Source organism: Marmota flaviventris, chromosome 18 (genome assembly GCF_047511675.1).
Source record: "Marmota flaviventris isolate mMarFla1 chromosome 18, mMarFla1.hap1, whole genome shotgun sequence".
NCBI lineage: Eukaryota > Metazoa > Chordata > Mammalia > Rodentia > Sciuridae > Marmota > Marmota flaviventris.
In genome coordinates, this window is record NC_092515.1 from 29,338,822 (window position 1) to 29,362,186 (window position 23,365).

Here is a 23,365-nt window from a genome sequence, read left to right on the forward strand (position 1 = left end):
AGGAATAGGGCTTATTGATTTTGAATTTCACAATTGCTTTTCTCTTTGGGCTGTTTGGTTGAGGAACCTCTTGTCAGTAACTTTATGTCTTTCTTCTTAGCTGTTTAAATTGGCTAGCCCTCTGGAAACCTAGTTGGGGGAGAAAGATTGGGGGTGAGGTAGTATCCCAGCGTTCCACTTGTGCTTGAGCTCCTTTGCCTGAGGCCTTGTTCTCACAAAAGTGCCTGCTCTTCTCAGTTGTGCCCCTTGTCCCCTGTGCAGAGAGCCACTGTTTTATGTCCTTAAGAAAATAAACCTCCCGGTTTTTTGCTGGGGTGGGGGAAGGGATGTGAGACCTGATTGCTTGGTAAATCACTTCAGCCAGTCTTCTTTATCTTATTGCCTTTACTCCTACCACTTTTACCCTTGTTTAAGTAAAATGTTATTAATTCACATTGATTTGTATAATTGAGAAAACTTACTTTGAAAGTTTTTATTTTTTACTGTTCATTTCCTTGCTTTTAGTTCCCTTAGGCTTCCTGTTTCTTCTTGGCTTTTCTAATCTTAGAACAGGATGGCCTCAGGCATGTGTATTAGAAGCAAGGAGATCATACATTTTAGTTTGCCTGGAACAGTCTTGGATAATGCCTAATTATTAATTGCACTCCATTTTAGTCTTAGAAGTGGGTTCTGTCTGGACAATAAAAAATACAATTATCCTACTTAAAAGCTCCTAATTTGGACATGAGGGCTGATTTTGTTTGGTTTTTGTTCATTTTTAATCATACAATAATTATTCTGGTTCAGTAACTGGTTTACTCTGCAGTATTATGAACAATAAAATAATGAACATTATTTCAGATTTTAGTGCTTTCTTAGGTAATACCTTTGGGCTTTTAGTTTAATTGACATTGGTACATTTGTCAGATAATCTGACAGATCCTCCAATTAAACATTTATCTTTTCAAAACAAATTTTACACTAATTCACTGATACTTAAGTTTTTCAACAAATTGCATTTGGAAGTCTAAAGAAGTCCCTCAAAGAGAGCTTTGTAAGTCGTGGGAAATGATTAAGTTCCCAATCTGTTTGGTTGTTGTACAGTATATTTTAAATTGTCACCAAGTATAATGTTTGAAGGTTTTATCATTGATAAACGATTTTTTTTTTCTAATATCCACCTTGATACTCACTGTTTTGGCAGTTGATTTAAAGTAGAACGCTACTAAGAGTTTGGAAGATCCAAGAGGGTAGATTTAAGCTTTCCACATAGAAAACTTTTTACAATAAAGACATCTAGGCTGTGCGTGGTGGTACCTATAATCCTTGTGGCTCTGGAAGCTGAGGTAGGAGAATCACAAGTTCAAAGCCAGTCCCAGCAGCTTAGTGAGACCCTAAGCAACTTAGTGAGACTGTGTCTCAAAAATAAAAAATAAAAAGGGCTGAGGATGTAGCTCAATGGTTAAGCACCCCTGAGTTCAATCCCTGGTACAAACAACAACAACAAAAACAACATCTAGATATTATTTTTAAATATTTAAAAAAATTTTAAATATTTTTAAAATTGCTTTACATTATTAACCTAGAGTAGTTACTCTGAATAAATTAAAGAATCAACTTGTTTTGCCTATAGATTCTTTTTTTTAAATATATTTTTAGTTGTTGATAGACCTTTATTTTATTTATTTATATGCGGTGCTGAGAATTGAACCCAGACCTCACACATGCCAAGCAAGCACGCTACCACTGAGCCACCACCCCAACCCTGCCTATAGATTCTTATTGTCTTCATGTTTATTGATAAGTCATGCCCATTTCCTTGAGCTTCCATGGAATTGTTGTTTATGTAAAATAGAATGTATTTCCAGCTAAGTGTTGTCCAAAAGGATATTCAAAATATAGATATCATCTTTTGAAAATTTAATAAATAAAAATAGGTGTAACTATTTAATAAACAAATAGTGGTAAACAGTAGAGTTCAAACAAGTCTGTTATTGAATAGCATTTAGAAGTAAGGAAATTCCTTTTAAGTAATAGACTTGAAATTACAGAATTATTTTCTTACCAGATTTTATCATGTTTATAATTGATATATGTTCACATTTAGTTATTAAATAAAATTGCATTTATGAAATATTTTTGTATGAATGGGCAAGTAAAATGCACAAATACTTTACCAATTTTCTATATAGATGGTGATACTTACAGTTCTAAATAATATATATTCCCCCCCAAATGGAGAAGTCAATGGTCAGACGTAGTAAACTTTTTTCTTTAAAACTAAAATAAAAACTTCTGATTTTAATTAGAATTAGATGCAGTTAGTAATTAGATCAAGTAGTATATTTACTAATTAGATAAAACCCATGTATGATCTTCCAGTATAAGTTATTCAGCTATTGTCAAAGAATGTCATTGAAGAGGGACTTGGGAGTCTTCTAATCCAACTCATCCTTTTATAGATGAAAAACTTGAAGCCCAATATATTATCTTAAATTTTCATTTCACTTCATTTATATAGATGGTCTTCAACTTATGTGGCTTGACTTATAATTTTTCAAATTTATTATGATACAAAAGTGATAAGCATTCAGTGGAAACCATACTTTGAATTTTGATATTTTCTCAGATTAGCAATATATGGTATGATACTCTCTGGAGATGCTGGGAAGCAGCAGTAGACACGCTCCCAGTTAACTACCTGATCATAAGAGTAAACGACTGATAGTCTACAGTTTACTGTGTTGCTAAGCTATGATGTTTGTTGAGTTAGGTATATGAAATGCATTTTCCACTTAAAATATTTGCAACTTATGATATGCTTATCAGGAAATAACCCATTGTAAGTCAAGGAGCTTCTATATTTACATATGAATTCTAAAAATTCTAGTAAAAATATCTTAAATAATGATATTACAAGAAAAATATTAAAATTATCCTTTTTGTTTCCTTCCTTTCTCTCTCTACCTTATCAGATTAGGGAGAAACAGTGATTGAATATGACCATGAGCCCAGAAAATAAAAGATCAAGCACATATATCCATGTAAAACTTATGCCAGTTAAACAAATATGTCCAGGATTTGCATTAATATCAGTATACCACTCTTCCAATTTTTATTGATAAGCAGTATAAGAAAATTTTAAGAAAAACCTAAAATTAATAAGATAATCAACTAACTTATTTTTTTCTGTCATTTGGAAAAAAAGGTTAACACTATTCAGTATTCAATTTATTATATAATATAGTCAGGAAATGAATATTTGTGAAAAAGAAATATGGGAACCCCTATCAATGGTCAGCTTCATTTCATCTTTCCATAAAATGAATTGTTTTTATTTTATACAGATATTTGAAATTAGGAAGATGTACAACTTAAATGGCAAAAGTCTTAATAATAGAGTTTAAATCTACTTTACTATGTTACACAGCATTCCTAACTCTACATATTATCAGAATTTGCAGTCTATCTCAGAAAGGTACCAGATAGGACACATTCAGGAATAAAGGATTCATGGTAAAGTGCAAGTAGTAGGAAGTGAAGTAAGGATTGGATAAAGAGCTGGCAAAAATTTGGCTGCAATGTATCAAATCATCCAGGCCACTCCACAGTTATGTGTTATGGAGTTGACCCATTTATTTCTTGCCACCAGCTCCTGAAGGGCGTGTCCATCTGTAGATTTTTTCCTATGTAGCTCACCGGCTTTTGTGTCACATGTAAATGTACTGGTGGGTCTTTAGCAGATAAGGAGTTCATCTATTTATTTCAAAGGTTCATGGTATACATTTTTTTTTTCTTTCAGTGGAGGACAAGTCATCTTCTTCGTTTTGGGGGATGGTTCTGGGGATTGAACCCAGGGCCTTGTGCATGTGAGGCAAGCACTCTACCAACTGAGCTATATCCCCAGCCACTTGTCTTCTTATAAGGATACCAGTTGTATTGAATTAGGGCTTCATCCTTAAACTCATTACACCTTAATTAATCTCCTTAAAGTTTCTCAGATAGTTACATTGGGGGTTAGGATGCACTATTCAATCCATAACAAAGGAGGTGTACTATTTAGCTCTCCATACACACTAATGTGGTTATCAACACGTATTTTGGAAATTAAAGTGTCAACTCTTTTATCATTTTTCTCTTATTGTTAATATGTATCTTTAATGTTATTTTTGCAGTAATATTTTTAAACCACTCCATTTTTCCATTTTCACGTATAAGAACACTTGATCAGGCACATATGGACCATTCTGTGAGTTACAGTGAAAGCTGATGTGCATGGGCACTACAATCAGCCTTTCACGTAACAGAATTTCTATCCTTTTCTTACTTATCTCACATTTATGATGTGTATACCAAGGGAGGCCATAGCTTTTATTTATATATTATTTTAAAAGATAATTTCTTTCTGGTATTTTTAGATAAATGTGGATGAATATTCATACGAATAGTTTCTACTTGCCCTTAGGGTGGGTCATTTTCTACTGTTCTAAACGGATAAATACAAATGTGATCTCAATTGAGAGTGGATTCACAGGTGTTCATTTTATTGTGCTTCATTTATATACATTACATATTTTCTGTGCATTCTAAATTTTGAAGATATTGAAGCCAGTTTCAGACATCATGTGTTACAAATATTTCAGTTTCTAACTCTAAAAGGCATAGATTGTTACAAAACATAACCATATTACCATATCTAAAGTCATTACAGTCATCTGTAATAAGCAGAGGATATTCCTGGATTGCCTACAAACATCAGTTGTTCTTCCCTTAGTAAAATTATCATTGAAGGACAGTTCTTGGTAGACACCCTCTCACAGCTCACCCCCACCCCCAGCTGGACTCCATGTTTCTAGGAATATGGTGTCATATCAAAGATCCTTCCATTCCAGACATACTTTATTAGGTAGAATTATAACTCTAGGATTGAAAGAGAAGGCCTTTTAATTGGGGAGAAGAGAGAAAAAAATAGGTCTGATCAGTTTGGAAACCAGACCATGTATGTGGGTGAACTGGGCAGTGGAAACACTTGTTCTGAATGTGGAGTAAGAAGCAGAGATTTATTGACTTCGAGGTTTTTTGTTTGTTTGTTTGTTTTTCAGTCCTGGAAATTGAACTCAGAGGTGGTGTATCAATGAGCTAAATTCCCATCCCTTTTTTTTTTTTGGGTGTGTGTGTGTGTGTGTGTGTGTGTGTGTGTGTGTGTGTTTTGAGAAAAGGTCTTGCTGAGTTGCTGAGGCTGACCTTGCACTTTCGATCCTCCTGCCTCAGCCTCCTGAATCACTGGGATTACAGGTGTGCACCACTGTACCTGACTGATGGCTTCAATATTCTTAGAGAAATTTTTGTCCCTTGATGGACTCATCAGTTTGCCTTGGATCTTCATATGAATAATGTTTGCTAGAAATTCTTCTTTAGTGGTAGAATATCGATCAGTATTTCTGATACTGTTTAAAGTCTGCATTTCTTGTGTTTACCTGAACAAAAAAAAAAAATGAAGGTAGACAAATTGGACATCACTAATTTTATCTCCTCATAACTTAAATATAACTATAATGCACTTTAAAAGATTTTATGCATATTTCAGAAACATTGCTTTAGTGATTTTTCTACTTTATAAAAAACAGTAGATTTAAATATATTTAAGAACAGAGTGTAATTTTTGCTTCTTTGTGCTTCAAAATTTAAGGGAAAAAAATTACTTCACCTGAACTGACAGATAATTGATAGTAAGATTACTTTTAATTCTTCACTGAACATAAGAGTTTTCTTTGATGTCTTGGAAATTCCTCTTTCTTTAACATCAAACATGATTTAGTTTTGTAAAATTAGTCTTCTGGGATATGTTATGTAGATAAACATGAATTTCCAGTAATAAGAAAAACTTTTTAATAATGAATGTTTAATAAAATTTAAGATTATAAGCAAAGAGCTTAGAATTAAGGGTAACTGTATATTTTTTAAAAGGGAATCAGGGAAAGGCTGCTTTTATAGTAAAATTATAGTAAATATTTAAATTGGATTATTTCCCTTTTGAGTATGTATATTAAACTTATTTAGAGTAATTCTGGCGTAAGTGAAAGTGGTAGTGTGTTTAAGATTTAGAACATGTGGAAGGTACTTATTATTTAAGGTTCTTATGTAGGCCTGGTAAAAGTCTGTGTCTATAACTTGAAGCATGTTAGCAGTAACCTAAAGAAGATACAGTGTCTTAATATACAGTTGATTGTCTTAAGAATCTAATTGTTAATTTAAAATTTGTAAAGATTTGTTGATTTTACTATAAGCAGAAAGATTGTGCTTTAAGGCATTTTTAAGTTAATTTTTTGCTGTGCTAAATTAGAATATAGCAACATGGTATTTTTCATTAGTTTAATCTTATTTGGAATTCCCCTTTCAGTTAAAGAATTGATACCAGACTTTCTGATAATGTTTGCAGAGAGATATACTTACTATTATTTTATCTGTTAACTAAGAATTTCAAAATACTCTGCACATTTACTTTATATTCCTATAGCAGTTTGGATAGTGTGTGCTGCCAAACTGGTTCTTCAGGATTGACTGACTACTTGTAATGGCCACATGATGAGTTATTAATAAATAGATTTAAGAACATAGTATAATTTTTGCTTCTTTGTGCTTGACACTGAAGATGTTACATTATTTAAAAAGTATTAAAAGTATAGGAAATGCAAAGACTGATGCTCAGGTTTTAGTATTATACCTCTGTTTACCAAACTAACTATATTGAGCAGAAATGTCAATCTTGCAGATATATCATATGTGTTTCAGTTTGTACAGCTTTCTATTGGACTTTCTGAATTTGTCTAAATGTTTATTGTTCTCTCCTAGGTATTGGATCCTGAACAAAACCATAACTTCACAGATCATTATCTAAATGTGGCCTTTGACCTTTCCCAAGTTCTTTTTATAGCTACTGCCAACACCACTGCTACTATACCACCTGCCTTATTGGATAGAATGGAGATCATTCAGGTTCCAGGTACTTAATTCATAAATAAAATCATTATTTTTGACATTTCTTGCTTTTCTGAGCATACCCTTTAAAATTAGTCATGCTGTGGAATTTTGAGTAATGAAATTAATGTGCCAGTGTATAATCTTCAAAGGTTCTGAATGAGGTATATAAACCAGGTTTTTTTTTTTAAAGAGAGAGAGAGAGAGAATTTTTTTTTAATATTTATTTTTTTAGTTTTCGGTGGACACAACATCTTTGTTTGTATGTGGTGCTGAGGATCGAACCTGGGCCTCACGCATGCCAGGCAAGCACGCTACCGCTTGAGCCACATCCCCAGCCCCAAAACCAGCTTTTTATATAGAGTTAAAATCTGGGGGGCTAGATTGTGGCTTAGCAGTAAAGCATTTGCCTGGCATGTGTGAAGCACTGGGGTTCCATTCTTGGCATCACATGTAAATAAATAAAGGCTCATCAACAACTAAAAAAAAAAATATTTTTAAAAAATGTAGGACAGTAAAACTTTTTGTTTGTTTATACCATAACAGGTAAGAATACGTGTATGTTCTGTAAGACATCAAGAATAAATTTTGACATGTTCAGATTTAACCTTGTTTGTATCTTAAAGTGCATGGTGCTTTTACCTTTCTCTTTAGTAGAATCTGTCAGGTAGTTACTATTTATTTATTTGTAAATAAATCCAGTGGCTTTTCACCATGGACACATCCCCAGCCCCTCTTTTGACATTTTATTTTGAAACTGGGTCTTGCTAAAATGCCCAGGTTGGCCTGGAACTTGAACTTGTGATCCTCCTGCCTCAGCCTCTTAGGTTTCTGGGATTATAGGCTTGCACCACCACACCCAGCATATAAACCATGTCTTCTTCACTGGAGTGTGCAAAGATAAAATTCTGTGTTTCTAATTCTTAAATTCTAGCTTTTTTGCGGGGGGTGGTTACTAAGGATTGAACTCAGGGGCACTCGACCACTGAACGTTGCGAGCCCTGTTTTGTATTTTATTTAATTTTATTTAGAGACAGGATCTCACTGAGTTGCTTATCACCTCCCAGTTGCTGAGGCAAGAGATCTTGAGTTCAAAGAGGCTGGCTTTGAACTCGAAATCTCCTGCCTCAGCCTCCAGAGCTGCGGGGATTATAGGTGTGTGCCACTGCACCTGGCAAATTCTAGCCTTTTTACCTAATTTTAATTGCTTAGAATTATTTTGCCCAGGAGGATATAAAAAATCAGAGAGTACTGTAAAATGAAAATAGAGTAGAATCTAAATGTAATCTTCATGTATTTTTCATAGTAATCTGAAATATATTTTTACTATTTGGTGAGAGATAAGATTTCTTAATTATCTGAAAGCCCTGCTGATTCCTGTAAGTAGTTTTAAAATATGATGGAATAAAAGTTGGTTGTGTGTATTTATAAGACTAAAATAAATAAATACTGCAACTCAATTGCCTGGAATCCTCAAATTAAGACAGGAAATTCGCAACTGCACTGATGTAGAGTAGAACAATCAGGGCATCTGCTGTGGGGGAGCAGGTGATGCCACCTTCTTCCTCTGGCAGATTTGGTCATCCTGTTTTTTAGCTTTTTTGGTCGTTTTAATTCCTCTTTGTATTCAAAAGTTGCTTTTTCAGGTCTTATTTAAAATTTTGTTTTGTTAAACAGAAAGGATGCATTAGTTTGGGTGGATTTTTTTTCTGACAGAAATTAAAACAAATGAAGCTTTTAACTAAGAACATAAAGTCTCTTATTTTATATTTACATATTTTTCCAGCATGCTGTTGGGGTAAAAAACTTTTATAGGAACATGTTAGTTTTTGTTTTGTTGCTCAAATTTATAGTTAAGAGTTCTGTCGCAGTCCTGCTGTATCAACAGCTGTATCAATCTACACAAGTTGCTCGTCACCCCCCGGTTATTTTGCTGCAGCTGGACTGCGGCAGAGTTCTAATAAAAAACTCCTTTGGAGTCATTCCCTTGGAACCCACTGTTTATCTAGTTGAAATTGTGAATGTGTAAATTTTTCAAGAATGTATCAAATTATGCTAAAGGAAAAGGATGCATTATTTTCCTATGTAAAATTTCAGAGCATTTGAGAATGAGGAGATAACTGTCTCTAAGTTTTGAGATTTATTTGAGAAATTTTCTTGTTCTAATTATAGTATTAATTAAAGTAATACTTAAATTCATTCCAAGTACAAGATCTGTTGTATTAGCATTTGACTCACTAAAAAAGTGTGGCATTATGGGAGCTATGTGAATAATTACAGAAGAGGGTTCCTTCTTTTCTAGGGTATACACAGGAGGAAAAGATAGAGATTGCCCACAGGCACTTAATCCCAAAGCAACTGGAACAACATGGGCTGACTCCTCAACAGATTCAGATCCCTCAGGTTACTACTCTTGCCATCATCACCAGGTTAGTCACCCATCCTAAGGCTTCATTAATGTTTGAGCAGATTTTTTTAATGTCTTCCCATAGTGTACATTTCTCTTTCTCCAACAAATTTCTAGCAAACACTGCCATAGCTATTGATTTAAATAAGACTCTGTATGAACTAGAATTTCATAGAGATTCAACTTAGAATATCTTCATTGATAAGTACCTTCATTGAACTAGAAGTTCTACTTTGCCACAGTAGAAATTTAAGGGATTAATTTGATAGATCAAGAACCAAACACATGAAAATAAAGAGACACTTGTTATGCCTTGAATCTTGAAAGTTGCTTAATTTGCTTAAGAGGTGAGTTGCAACTTTCAGACATCTGTTTTAGGTTATTCTGATTTCCTTTTCTTCTCTTTGAGAGGTTTTTAAAAATCTCAAGAGTTTTGATCTTTGGAATTAACACTGAAACAATAAAGAAGGTGCTTCCCCAAGTTTGCTACCAAGTGCTTAAGCCTGTGGCAAGCACAGCATAAATTATTTGAGTATTGTAGACTGTGTATTTATAGACTGTGTGTTTGAATGGAAAACATACCCTATTGAAAATTTTTATCTACCATAGCCTCTTACAGTTTTCCTGGCTCAGTGTTACACATCCATTGCATCATCCAGCAAGTTGTATAGGCTGCCAAACACTCATGCACCCTTTTCTAGTAAATGCTGTTTTTCAAAAGATATAAAACATCTCTCTATATCTTTGGCTTATCAAACTTTCTTTTTATTTATGCCAACTTTCTTATGGGTCTGTTTAAATTTAAATATAAAATAGTAAGACTAAATCTAACCTGAGCATTCTTTTTCTTTTTTTAATTTAATTTTATTTATTCTTTTTAGATATGCATGCCAGTAGAATGTATTTTGGCATATTATACATATGTGGAGTATAACTTATTCTAATTAGTATCCTATTTTTGTGGTTGCACATGATACAGAGTTACCCTGGTCATGTATTCAAATACAAGGATAGGAAAATTATGTCCAGTTAATTCTACTCTCTGTAATTCCCCTCCCCACTCCCTTCCCTTCATTCCCTTTTGTCTAATCCAATGTACTTCTATTATTCCCCTCCTCACCCTCCCTGGGCATTGTTTTTCTAAACTTCCTTTGTGCTATACTGTGTAAATAATTCCAGGAGAAATAAATTAGGTGATTTGCCAAAATCTTCCAGACATATTATTGTACCAGATAATACCTATGATATCTTCTGTGACTTTCAACAAGACACTTAACCCTTTTGATAGCTTTTTTCTATATAAAATCCAAGTGATAGAGATATTCTTATCTAAATCTGAATAATGATGATTCTGAAGAATAAACATTATTTGTATTTCCCAGTTGTCTCCTGGAGAACTGTTTCATTTATTATTTATTTCATCATTATTATTACTGTAAAACATCAAATCATAAAAGCTATGGACATTAGGAAATCTCTCTGAGTAGTTTTATTAGTTTTTATCTATCTATGTTTATATTTAAAACCTTACAAGTATATGCTACTCCAGGCAAGTTTCAGATATGTAGTAAGCTACTAGACTTACAGCATAGAGTATCTGTGTTCAAGTTTCTCATTTTTGGAGTGTGTCATAGTCGTAGACCTTTAGCATTCCAGTCTTACTTCCTCCCAGTGTAACCAGCCTATTTGAATACTTCCAGTCCCAGGATGGTGAGAACTTTGCCATAAAGATATTTTTTATATTCATTCCCTATAATTTTCTATTTCTGCTTTATAGGAGCATCTAGAATTTAAGTATAATTCCTCCTTTTTGCATTCCTTCTGAAATAAAAAGAAATACTATCAGATATCAGATGTATACCCCATAAATAGTCTCTTCTTCAAGCTAAACATTCCTGTTATCTTTACCATTCCTCTTGACCTGGTTCCAAGGCTTTTTACCTTTCTGATTAGTCTTCTGAATGAGTCCAGTATGTATCAGTGTACCTTTTATAGAAATACTCAGAGTATAACGCATTATTTCAAATATAGCCTGAACAGTTCATAGTGGAAGATCATATTTTTCTTATTCTGAATAAAATTCTCTAGATTATTAGCTCTTTTGAGTTATTATTTTGCCTTTTCAGTTAATTTTTGCTAAGCTTGGCATACCCCATTCTGCATTTATAGAGTTTAGTTTCTTAAAGCCAAAACATTAAAATTTGTAGTTATGTATATTTCATTGTTAGTTTTTTATGTCTTCTGAAAATCAGCATCTATAACATCCTATGTTCAAATCATCATGAGAAACATCAACCAATTCTTTTTTTGGGGGGTGGGGGTTTGCTAGGGATCAAACCCAGGATCTCACACATGCTGGGCAAGTACTCTGCCACTGAGCGACATCCTCCACCCCAAACAGCCAATTCTTATTTTCTTATTTGACCCTGGTTATTCCTCCTTTTACAATTTAAAGATATCAAATAGGAGTTTGTATGTCTACTTTTTTGGTCAGTTGTAAATGATATAATCTGTGAATTTGGTTTCTAGCCCATTATTCTAAACACATAAAGAGGTATTTTTGTTGTTGCATATCCTGATTATTTTTGGCTACCTCCAATTCATTCTGAACCTCACGGTCTCATTTTTGTATTTTCATTCCATTCCTTTGTAAGCTTATCCAGACCCTCTGCTTTCATCTTTTGTCCCATTAAACCTAAGCTGATCATGTAGTTGTCTAGGAAGCTACTTTGGGTTTTTGGTTTTTCTTTATATGTTGATTTGTTTATTTTCAGTATACCGTCCTGTTTCTTCCTTATTTAAATTACATTCTGGGGCTGGGATGTGGTACAATGGTAGAACAATTACCTAACATGTGTGAGACCCTGAGTTCAATCCCAGTGTCAGGGTAAAAAAGGAAATTATATTCAGTTATAGAATGTCAGCTCTATTTTTATGTCCTTTTATCTTTTTGACTGAAATGAGTTTTACTTTATTTTTGCCAACTGCTTTAATCTGTCTTTTCTCACAACTTTTAAAATCTCCTTCCCTAGAATGTCTGACTACCTAAATCAAATCCAGTTTTTCAGATAAAACAAATTTTTTGCCTGATGTTGTCCATTCCTATCCCACCAAAGTTGGTTACACCAAAAATGGTTTATGGAATGGGTTGTGGAATTTGCTGAAATATGTAAGTTTAAATATGTAATTAAAAAAATAAAGTTATTGTGTCCACCTCCAACTATAATATATATATTAAATAAATAAATAAATAGAGTATTTTATAAAAATCACAATAAAAACACACGGAGTCCCTAGGTGATTAGCAAAGTTCCTAGTAAAAAGTTGATTTATGTCCTACATTCAGTGCAGTTTCTGATTTTTGTCTTTTTTTTTTTTTTTTTTGATACCAGGGGGGCACTTAACCACTGAGCAACATCCCTACCACTTTTTATTTTATTTTATTTTCTCAGCACTTTTTATATTTTTATTTTGAGACAGAGTCTTGCTAAGTTGTTAAGGGCCTCCCTAAATTGCTGAGGCTGGCTTTGAACGCCCAATCCTCTTGCCCCAGCCCTCAAATCACTGGGATTACAGGCATACACCATTGCAGTTGGCTCAATTTCTGATTCTTTCTGTAGTATTTCAAGTACAATAAATTTAGAATTTTCTTAAATTGACAAATTTTGCTTTAGAAAACTCTTAAACATATCAAAAAATAAATGTATTTTATATGCTGCCAAATTTACTTTGTCAATATAAATTGAAGGACCAGGACTGGGGTTGTGACTCAGTGGTTAAGCACTAACCTAACATGCGTGAGGCACTGGGTTTGATCCTCAACACCACATAAAAATTAAAAATAAAGGTATTATACCCATAGGACTTAAAAACAGCATACTAGGGCTGGGGCTGTAGCTCAGTGGCAAAGTGCTTGCCTAGCATGTGTGAGGCGCTGGGTTTGATCCTCAGCACCACATAAAAATTAACAAATAAAATAAAGGCATTCTCTCCATCTACAACTATTAAAAAAAAAAAACAACAGCGAATTACAGGGACACAGACACATCTGACACATGTTTATAGCAGCACAATTCACAAATAGCTAAATCATGAAACCAGCCCAGATGACCTTTAGTAGATGAATGAATAGAGAAACTGGTATGTATACACAGTGGAATATATTACTCAGCATTAAAAGAGAATAAATCATGGCATTTGCAGGTAAATGGATGGAGTTGGAGAATAATGCTAAGTGAAGTAAGCCTATCCCCAAAAAACAAAGGCCAAATGTTTTCCTTGATATGAGGATGCTGACTCATAATGGTGATGGGGGTTAGGAAGCATGGGCAGAATGGAGGAACTTTAGATAGGGCAAAAGAGAGGGAAGGTAAGGGAAGGGTCATAGGGATAGGAAAGACAGTGGAATGAGTCAGACATCATTATCCTAAGTATAAGTATGAAGACACAAATGGTGTGAATATACTTTATATACAACTAGAGATATGAAAAATTGTGCTCTATATGTGTAATATGAATTGTAATGCATTCTGCTGTCATATATAACAAATTAGAATAAAAAAAAAATAAAAAAAATAAAGTTATTGTGTCCACCTCCAACTATAATATATATATTAAATAAATAAATAAATTGAAGGACCAAAGATTTGTTTTTAGGTATTGGGTAAAAGTTCAGGATAATCTATATAAAGGAAATATTTGTGGCTGAAAGCACATCTGAATGTTTAAGAAGTAACAATACTTAAATGAGACATTTTCGGTGTGGGTAAGTTCATTAGTCAAGGCAGAGTAAAAAAAAAAACTTTTAAATGTATACTGTTCCTTTAATAGAAAGGTTAGTTGTATTTCTATCTGTTTTTAAGGTGGTATTTAGGCAAAATGAAGTATTTTTCTTTATTCACAGGTACACCAGGGAAGCAGGAGTTCGTTCTCTGGATAGAAAGTTTGGGGCCATTTGCCGAGCCGTTGCTGTGAAGGTTGCAGAAGGACAACATAAGGAAGCCAAGTTGGACCGTTCAGATATAACTGAGGGAGAAGGTTAGTGGCCTTGTTTTGGTGTTCTCAGGCCTGGCAGCTAGGAGTGAGTGGCACAATTAAATTGGATGTGGAGAATGGTGTTGTCATTGGGAATAGTGGCACGTGTGACTCCAGTGGTAAATGCACTCAGTGAATAAGTAATAACTTAAAGTTTGGTATAATTTATCAAGAGAGTTCTCTTTTACAAATAGTACAGAGTATAAATGGAGTAATATTCAACATTAATGCTGTAAGGATATTGTAACTTCTTCAGATTTAAAATGAAGATACACTTTATGTATGGGATCTGGTGTTCCCTAATTTTTGTTACCCACCCAGATAGTTGTTAAGTCTTTGAATAATGTATAGCATAAAAAGTTATTACAAAAAAAAAAAAAAGAAAAGAAAAGAAAAACTTACTACAACATTCAAAAGTCCAAGCTATCCAAGTACTATTAAGAGCAGGTCTTTGTACTCTGGAAGAGCTTCATGTACGTAATTTTTCTGACACATTTTCTTTTATAGGTATATGACTAAATGCAATATAAATTATTTTTTTCTTCAATAATTGTGGAGATAGTAATAGGAGGAAAATTCTTTTACTGGAATTAATGAAATGTAGATATTTCCTTTGTTACCCAGTTATAGTGTTTTAACTTTTGTTCCAGAACTGGTAGGGTGTCGCATTCTAGGACTAAACACTCAGGGTCAGTCCAGGTGAACTGGGCTGCAAAATAATCACACAGAGACAGAAAAATATCTTTTCCTTTGGGTCCCATAACAGCTTCTCCAACCTTAGGGGTCCATGGAAAGAGAGAGAGAGCCTGTACTGAACCCTTTTATTGGGGAGAAGCCATTAAATGAGGCAAGAGATAGGATTACAAGTGAACAGGTGAGTATAGCTCACCCTCTGGGAATCTCCTACTCCTATAGCCACACCTTGTTAGCCATGTTATCTGAGTGAGGGAAAAGACTAATGCACCAGACTACAGTGATCTTTCAGATCCCTGTGGTGCATCAGGACTTAAGGGTGTGTGTGTGTTTGGAGTGGCTCCCCACAGTAGGGGTTTGGGTTTATCATACCATGCTAGTATGCAGAACATAACTTGCCATAACAAATATGACTTGAATAGTAGGGAACTGAAGATTACTTTCAGTAAAGAGATTTATTAGATGTCTACCATTTATTAGATTATTAGATTTATTAGTCTACCATTTCTAAAGCTCTTTCCAGAAAAGAGTTAAATGAATGTGATCAAAGAACCACAATTTGTGCTAGGCTTAGAAGAACAGACACAGTTAAAAAAACATCTTCCTTGTTTTACTTCTCACTTACTGAGCTCACAACAGCACTGGCATCAAAGAGCAGATGTTCACATAATTCTCATATTTCTGTATGATGTTTCACCCCCACTCCCACTTCGCATGGAACTCCACTGGTTCATTTTTTCCAGAGAATAAACCAGCCGTCTTTTGATGAATTGAACAGGGGTCATGTTCTCATTGTGTGAAGTAGGGATAAGGCTATTGAACTCCAATCATTTCTTATATTGACTTTAAAATGTTTGTTTGAACTCCCTTCTGTGGTTTGAATGTATCCCCCAAAATTCATATGTTGGAAACTTCATCACTGTTGAGAGGTGAGACCTTTTAAGAAATGATCAGGTCATGGGACCTCTACCTTTATGAATGGATTAATGTCATTATCTTAGGGAAGTGGGTTAATTATCACAGTAGTTTCCAGATAAAAGAATGAATTCAATCCCCTTCCCTCTTGTCTCTCATGGGCTCTCTTACCATGCAATCCTTTCTGCATGGTATGATGTAGCAAGAAGACTTTCTCCAGATGCACCCTCAATCTTGGACTTCCCAACCTCCAGAACTATAAGCCAAATAAATTTCTCTTCACTGCACAATCTGTGGTATTCTGTTACAGCAGCATAAAAGAGACAGACAGCCCCACTTCTCACCCACACTTTCAGGGATACCTTACATTCCTACCCTTGATAGGATTTCATGACTCAGATGAACTTGCTGCTGTTGATGAAACATCCCTGTCCTGCAGACACCAAGGTCTCTGCTTTCTCTAGCCTGCAGAGTTTTCAATATTTTTTGGTCCACCCACTTTCTGCTTTCCAAATTTTGTCAGCATCTCCTCTCAGTTGTTGTCTTCTTTCTCATTCCTTTTGTTCTTGTAGGTTTATATATTTTATTTTTTAATTCTCATTATAATAGGATTTGAGAGAAATTGTAAAGATAATCAACTGTTTATAGAAATCTGAATTTTTAGAAACTGTCCTAGGCGAGAGAGTGCCTATCAAGAATAGAAATCACATTTGCAGATAAATGGATGGAGTTTGAGAATATAATGCTAAGTAGAGTAAGCCAATCCCCAAAAAACAAATGCCAAATGTTTTCTCTGATATAAGGATGCTGATTGATAATGGGGTGGGGGAGTATGGGAGGAATAGACAAATTCTAGATAGGGGAAAGGGAAGGGAGAAAAAGAGAAGGGCCATGGAGGTAGAAAAAGCAGTGGGATGAGGTGGACATCATTATTCTAAGTATATATACGAAGACACGGGTGGTGTGACTCTATATTGTGTACAACCAGAGGTATGCAGAATTGTGCTATATATGTATAATATGAATTGAAATGTCATATATAACAAATTAGAATAAATTTTTAAAAAATAGGGATTGAACAATCCAGGGACACTTAACCACTGGGGGTCGGGGGGGAAATCACTGGTGTAGCTACAGTGGCAATGGAAGACTGAATCACCATTCTTTTTTTTTCTAAGTGTAAGACCTAGATTTACATGCTCCTGAATTTCTCCTTTTTTATTCTTATAGCACTCCCTTTGTGCTGTGACTTCAGATATCTAAGCCTTTGTCTTTTTGTTCTTGTCTGTGGTTTAATAAGAAGATAGAGGGTAAAATGAATTTCTCTACGTTGTGAAAATTTAAGGTTGAGATAGTGTTTTTTAGAATTTATAATATAGGGATTTGATGTCCAGGGAAACTGTCCATAATTATAGTGTGTTGCTTAATGTTTATATATACATCCATTAGCATATTTCTAATAATATCTGTGTTCTTATTCGATATTTTAAAATAACCCACAAATATTCAAGAACTTGTTCAAACAGCTTGTGAACTGTGTATGACCCTAAAGTTTTTATGGTTAACATTTAATTGGTCCTTTGGTTTTTTTCTTTTCTTTTTTTTTTTTTTTTAAATCATAGAACATCTCCTAAGTGATGATGTAGCTAAACAGATTTGGGTAGTTAAGGTATTACCCAGGTAATTCAAATGACCAAACAATTAGGATAAATATTTGTCTCTTGAGGATGATCTTGGTTGTAGCCTTATTGAGGCACAGATATTACTCCATATTGGTCCTAATATTTTAAGATATTCATGAGTTACTGTAAATAATTGTGCTCCAGAATTTTATAGAATAATTATAATGAATCTTGAAGTGGTGTTTATGACATCAACCAAGCTGAAAGAAATATTTCTACAAGAGTTTGCATTCATTTTTCAAGCCAAAAATTTTAAATGGAGCTCAGCAACTGAAAGTTTCTCGTTAAGACATGAATTATTTCAAATAGGGGTATAAAAGAAAACAGTTGTTTTAGAAATTTCAAGTATCACACTGTAGATTATTTTTAATGTTAAAAATAATGATGGACTTAGAGTTACTGCCAGGAAGAAAAGTGACTTCAGGCCATGAGGTTCAAAACATGCAGAAACCTCCAGTGTATCAAACCAACTTTCTGGAATAGACCCAAGAGTCTCTGTCTGTGAACAGTTGTTTTTGTATTTGTGGGATTTTAACCGACAGTTAAACAGACCAGAAAAGAAGACAGTGAGATGTGTAGTTGATCAATGTAGAGAAAGAATATTTATGCTTTCAGTCACCTACCTATTAAGTATGGAAATCATTTCATAACAGCAATGCTGCTTATGTTTTTCTGTATACTATCAGTGTGTTCTAAATTGCTCTTTTTTTCCTGGGGTATTAGTTGAGTTGAAGGATAAAAGCACATGACTCCAGTTTTATTCTGGTTTTTTTGTTTGTTTGTTTGTTTTTTGCCTTTCTTTAGCCAAGACAAATACTCCATGTGTTCAGTTTTATACACTTGTGTGTTTCTCTGTAGAGTTAGGCAAATGTCCGTTTGTTCAATTTCTCATGTTCCATATATGATCAATTACTACCTGGTAGGAATTTTTCCTTAGAAGTTCCCATTAGCAAAGAATTTATCCAGTTTTATCCTAATTTGATTCATAAATCTCTTCTCAGCCAGGCCCATGACATGCATATCATCTCAGTGTCTCAGGAGGCTGAGGCAGGAGGATCACAAGCTCAAGGCCAGCCTGGGCAATTTAGCAAGCCCAATTTCAGCTATTTAGCAAGATCCTGTCTCAAAAATAAAAATAAAAAGGAAAGAGGATGTAGCTCAGCAGTAAAGCACCCCTGGGTTTAATCCCAATGTCAAAATTAATAAATAAATAAATCTCTTACCAACACTTTCTAATAAACCTTTGCTTAGCTGCTGAGTTCTGTTAACAAACATGTCAGACATAGCAGGGTTATGATTTTATTTGTGTTTATGCAGCTTGGAATTTGCTGACCTTTGGATTTGTGGGCTAAACTCTTCGGTGGGAAAAATTTTGGCCATTATCTCTTTAGATATTTTCCCACCACCACCTTTTTTCCCTCCTCTATCTGAGATTCTAGGAGTCCTTTGAACTCTGTTACTTATCCTCTGTTCTACTTTTTGCATTAATTTTCTCTTTAATTCAGTTTGTATATTTTGTTGCCCTATGTTCCAATTTATTATTGCTGACTTCTACTATTAAATGTATGGAGTATTTTCTACTTTTCAAATGTTGATTTGATTCTTTATAGTAGATTCCAATAGATTTTTTAATTGAAATCATCTTTTCAGCTCTTTTTTTTTTTAAAGAAAGAGAGAGAATTTTTTAATATTTATTTTTTAGTTTTCGGCGGACACATCTTTGTTTGTATGTGGTGCTGAGGATCGAACCCGGGCCGCACGCATGCCAGGCGAGCGTGCTACCGCTTGAGCCACATCCCCAGCCCATCTTTTCAGCTCTTTAACCCATCTTTTCCTCTGTATTTTTGGATATACTGATCATGGTTTTTAAAGTACCTATCAGAACATTCATTCCATTATCTGATTCACCTATGAGTCTTTCTGTTACTTGGGGTTTTTTCCCTTGGTTTTTAGTCATTTGTTGTTTTTTAGTTTTGGTGGTGGGTGGTGATTGCTTCAACCTTATCAAGGCTTAGTTTTAGGCTTTTTAGGACTGGTCTGTTTCTGCTTTAGCCTTATTCCTGGAATTATAGTCTTTACTTCTAGGGTGTGGTACTCCAAGTTTGTGCTTCTTATTCCTTAGAGTGGGACCCTTATACTTCTAGGGCATGAGGCTTCTGAGTTCTTAACTGAAAGTCCCTTCTGCCTTTGAGTCTCCCTGTAACTCCTTGCTCTCTTGGGTTTCATGGAGTCTCACCTGGAATATGCTCAAGTTAGGAGTTAATCAGTGACTTGAGGAGAATTTGAATGCAGCTTTTTGAGCTCCTCCTTTCTGGTTCCATCCTTTCTGAGATTTTGCCAGTGAATTCTCAGCTGCGTTGACAACTTTAACTTTTCAGTTACTTTTGACTACATTATTTCATGATTCTAAACATAGCACATATTCTAACCATTCTGAATTATGGTAATAAACAGTTCCCAAGTAAGGGGGGAAAAACTGACAAAAAGCATAGCTGAGGTTGGGGATATCTCAGTGGTAGAATGCATTATTATCCCAGCAGCAAAAAAAAAAGAAAAGAAAGAAATTTGGTCTTTGTTGAAAATTATCATTAAAAAATGAAAACTAAATACAGCCTTTAGGCCACCACTTACCATGTAATTGACTACTCTAGTAAATAAAATCTCTAGTTTGACACTGATTTGATTCATAAAACCCTTCACAGTATCTCCTAATAAACATTATGCCTTACCTGTTCTCCTCAGTTAACAGACTTATAAACATAGCTATATATTTCTCAGTCCATAGGAGTTATAAATTGAAAGAGGACTAGCAGTTTGGGTGGTATGAGTCATAAACAATAAGATTTGATGTCAGTGAAGATAGGTCTATCCTCTCATGATAGGTTCCTGAGCCCTCTGCTGACCACAGAGCACTGTGCTGGCCAGACCACAAATCTGTCTCATTCTATGACAATTTTTGTAGTGAAATCTGGATCCCATTTTGCCCGAGTTACATTGTGACATGTGTGGTTTCCCTGGTGTTTGCCTTGTGCAGGGCAGTGAAGTCAGTGTAATTCAATGGAAGAAGGAGAATACTATGTCCTTAATTCCTTGGTATAATCTTTCTGAAACCTTCATAGTTAAAAATCAAAATAAAAGATTTAACAACACTAGTTTTCTTCATTCATTTACTTCCCCTAGTTGACCACACTCTTAACTATTAGCTAGAATGTGGTAATTTGAGGAAAGGTATCCTGCCACTGAACCAAGTATACTTAGTACAGGGGTCAAAATGCTTCAAAGGAGAGTCTCATGCTAACAGAGTTGCTTGCATTTTCTCTACTGCTTCTTGTGCTGCCGTCATTTCCCATCCCACTCACTGTCTATGCTTGCTCTTAGCCCTTCTCAGGATCCAGTGCTCCAGGAAGGATCAGTTCTGTGTGGAGCTGTTTTCAGAGTTCTTTGTTGTGGCTTCCTGCCATTGACTTCTCCAGACTGAAGCATGCTTTATGCTAGTTATTTTAAGTGTGGCTCCTTCCTAACCAAAACAGGAAGCTCTCCCTGTAGGAAAATCAAGTGCTTTTGATCCTTTTAGTGCCCCCCTTTTGTTTTTTTACTAGTCTTCTCTGAATCAGAACACTTCCATTTTCTTGTCTACTGCCAGGAGTGCATTTCTTTATATTAATAGGAAGTAATCTCTGTGCTTTGTGTAATATTTTACCAAATTGCTCTGTCTTCTTGGAGCAGTCTTCTTGTTGCAGGATCTTCTCTTTTTTATCTTTTGAATGTTACATTGGTTATCTATTTCTGTATAACACTACCCCCAAAATTTAGCAGATTAAAATATTTAACAAACATTTATCATTAGTTTCTGTGGATCAGAAATCCAGGGGCAGCTTACCTGAGTAGTTCTGGCTCAAGACTTTTCATGAGCTACACTCAAGCTGTCAACCAGCTGAAGGCTCACTTACATGGTTGTTAGCTGCCTTCAGTTCCTTGCTAACTCTTGGCCACAGTTCTGTTTTCCACCACATGGTCCTCTTCCTAGGCTTAGGACAGGGCAGCTGGGTTTCTCCCAGAGTGAATAATGTGTGAGAAGAGAAGATACAGAAAGCCAGGGACAGAGTCCAGAATCTGCAATCTTTTATAACTGTCGTTACCACGTTCTTTGGGTCATGCAGGCCAACCCTGGTACTACATGAGAGGGGACTGACTCCACAAAGCTGTGAATTCCAGGTGATGGGGTCAGGCTTTTGGGAGCCATCTTATTTATTTATTCCTATTTTACAGAAAGTTTTTATACATTGCATTTCATTAATTCAGACCCCATTTCTCAGCATTGAAATAGTTTGTTTAGAGATCTAAGAAAAACTTTTGGTTTGGTTTGTTAATAGAGAATGAAAATTTCTGTGGTGCAGAAGCGGTAAGAATATCTCTATTATGCACTGTCAGGGGTCTTCAGGGGAAGAAAGCCTAATCAAACCCACAAACAAATGAATGATCCTTTAGCAAAAATTGAAACAATCTCTGTCATCTTTCAATGTGGATTTTGTTGCTGTTCTCATTCAGATTGTTAGGTATCTTTAGTGAAATGAAGATAATGGGGAAGTTTCCTATTACTTAGTTCCAGTTATAAGTCCTCCAACATTTTAACCTAAATCCCATGTCTTTCTTTCTGATTTGATTTGGAAAATAAAAAGAGAGTAATCATGTGTGTGCCTCTTGAGTCCAAAAACCACAGATCAGATTCATTGGCTATTTATTTTGGATTGTTAAAATATTCAAAAGTGAGATTTTAATTTCCACAGAAATGCCCAGCTTTGATGGTAAAACGTCTTTGAGCATTATCAAAGTTTTATCATTATTCTGGGTGCTAAATTAAAATGGGCCCCTGTTTTCCTAATCTTCAGGTTGTATAGCTTTGAAATTTTCTGCTTATTCCTATTCAATTTTCTAATTTAAATGACAGTAGCAGTTCTGCAATTATCACCATCTAAGACACTTTATTAAATGAAGAATTTTTAAAGCCAACACTGAAATTTATGCTGTTGAATATCCGTCAAACTTCAGCCGATTTCTTATTAAGGAACCAACCAGCACAGTCATGGTTTACAAGTTAGAATTAATTGAGTTAGGAATTTTCACTATTTAACGTTTTCCTGCATCCTGTTCATGCTTATCTTTCATTTGATTGTATTAGTGGCTCAGAACAAATAAAAATTTATAATTGTCAAAGCATTAAGGTTACTATTGAGTAATATGGATTTCAGAGCCAGTTTCAGTTCTCTAGGCATTTGATTTGCTGGTAGGGTGAGGTTTGGGAGCTTTGTAGCCTTCTGCTAAGAGTTAATTGGACTTTGCAAACAAAGAGTATAAAAACATTAGATCTAGGATTAGGACTTTTTGTGCTAAATTCTTTGTATTTGGTGGGGACATTGGGCGGTATATTATGTATAAATATTTACAGTCAGGTAGTATTCTAATCAGGTTGTGTTGATTTGTTATCAGATCTGCCTGTATTATGAAGATATACAATAGTCTTTTTCTAAGTCTGACATTTACACTGATTTACTGATTGTTCCTGCATCAATATTGACCTGGTTCAAGAGATTGTTTGCCTATATGCAGGTGGGAAGGAAACTAGAATGAAAGAAAAGCCCTTCTTACATATAACAGGAACCAGTCCCAGACACTTACT

At 34.7% G+C, this 23,365-nt stretch overlaps 1 protein-coding gene and 1 non-coding gene across 2 annotated transcripts in view; one reads left to right on the forward strand and one right to left on the reverse strand.

Annotated features, from left to right (window-relative positions):
* Positions 1-23,365, forward strand: part of Lonp2 (lon peptidase 2, peroxisomal) — a 94,973-nt gene that overhangs the window by 43,795 nt on the left and 27,813 nt on the right. The window contains exons 9-11 of the mRNA XM_027938989.2: positions 6,832-6,982; positions 9,260-9,386; positions 14,268-14,401. Of these exons, the coding sequence (XP_027794790.2) occupies positions 6,832-6,982; positions 9,260-9,386; positions 14,268-14,401 (412 nt within the window). The remainder of the gene's footprint in view (positions 1-6,831; positions 6,983-9,259; positions 9,387-14,267; positions 14,402-23,365) is intronic.
* On the reverse strand, positions 3,809-3,884 carry Trnav-cac (transfer RNA valine (anticodon CAC)). Its single transcript has one exon. It is a non-coding gene; the product is annotated as a tRNA-Val (tRNA).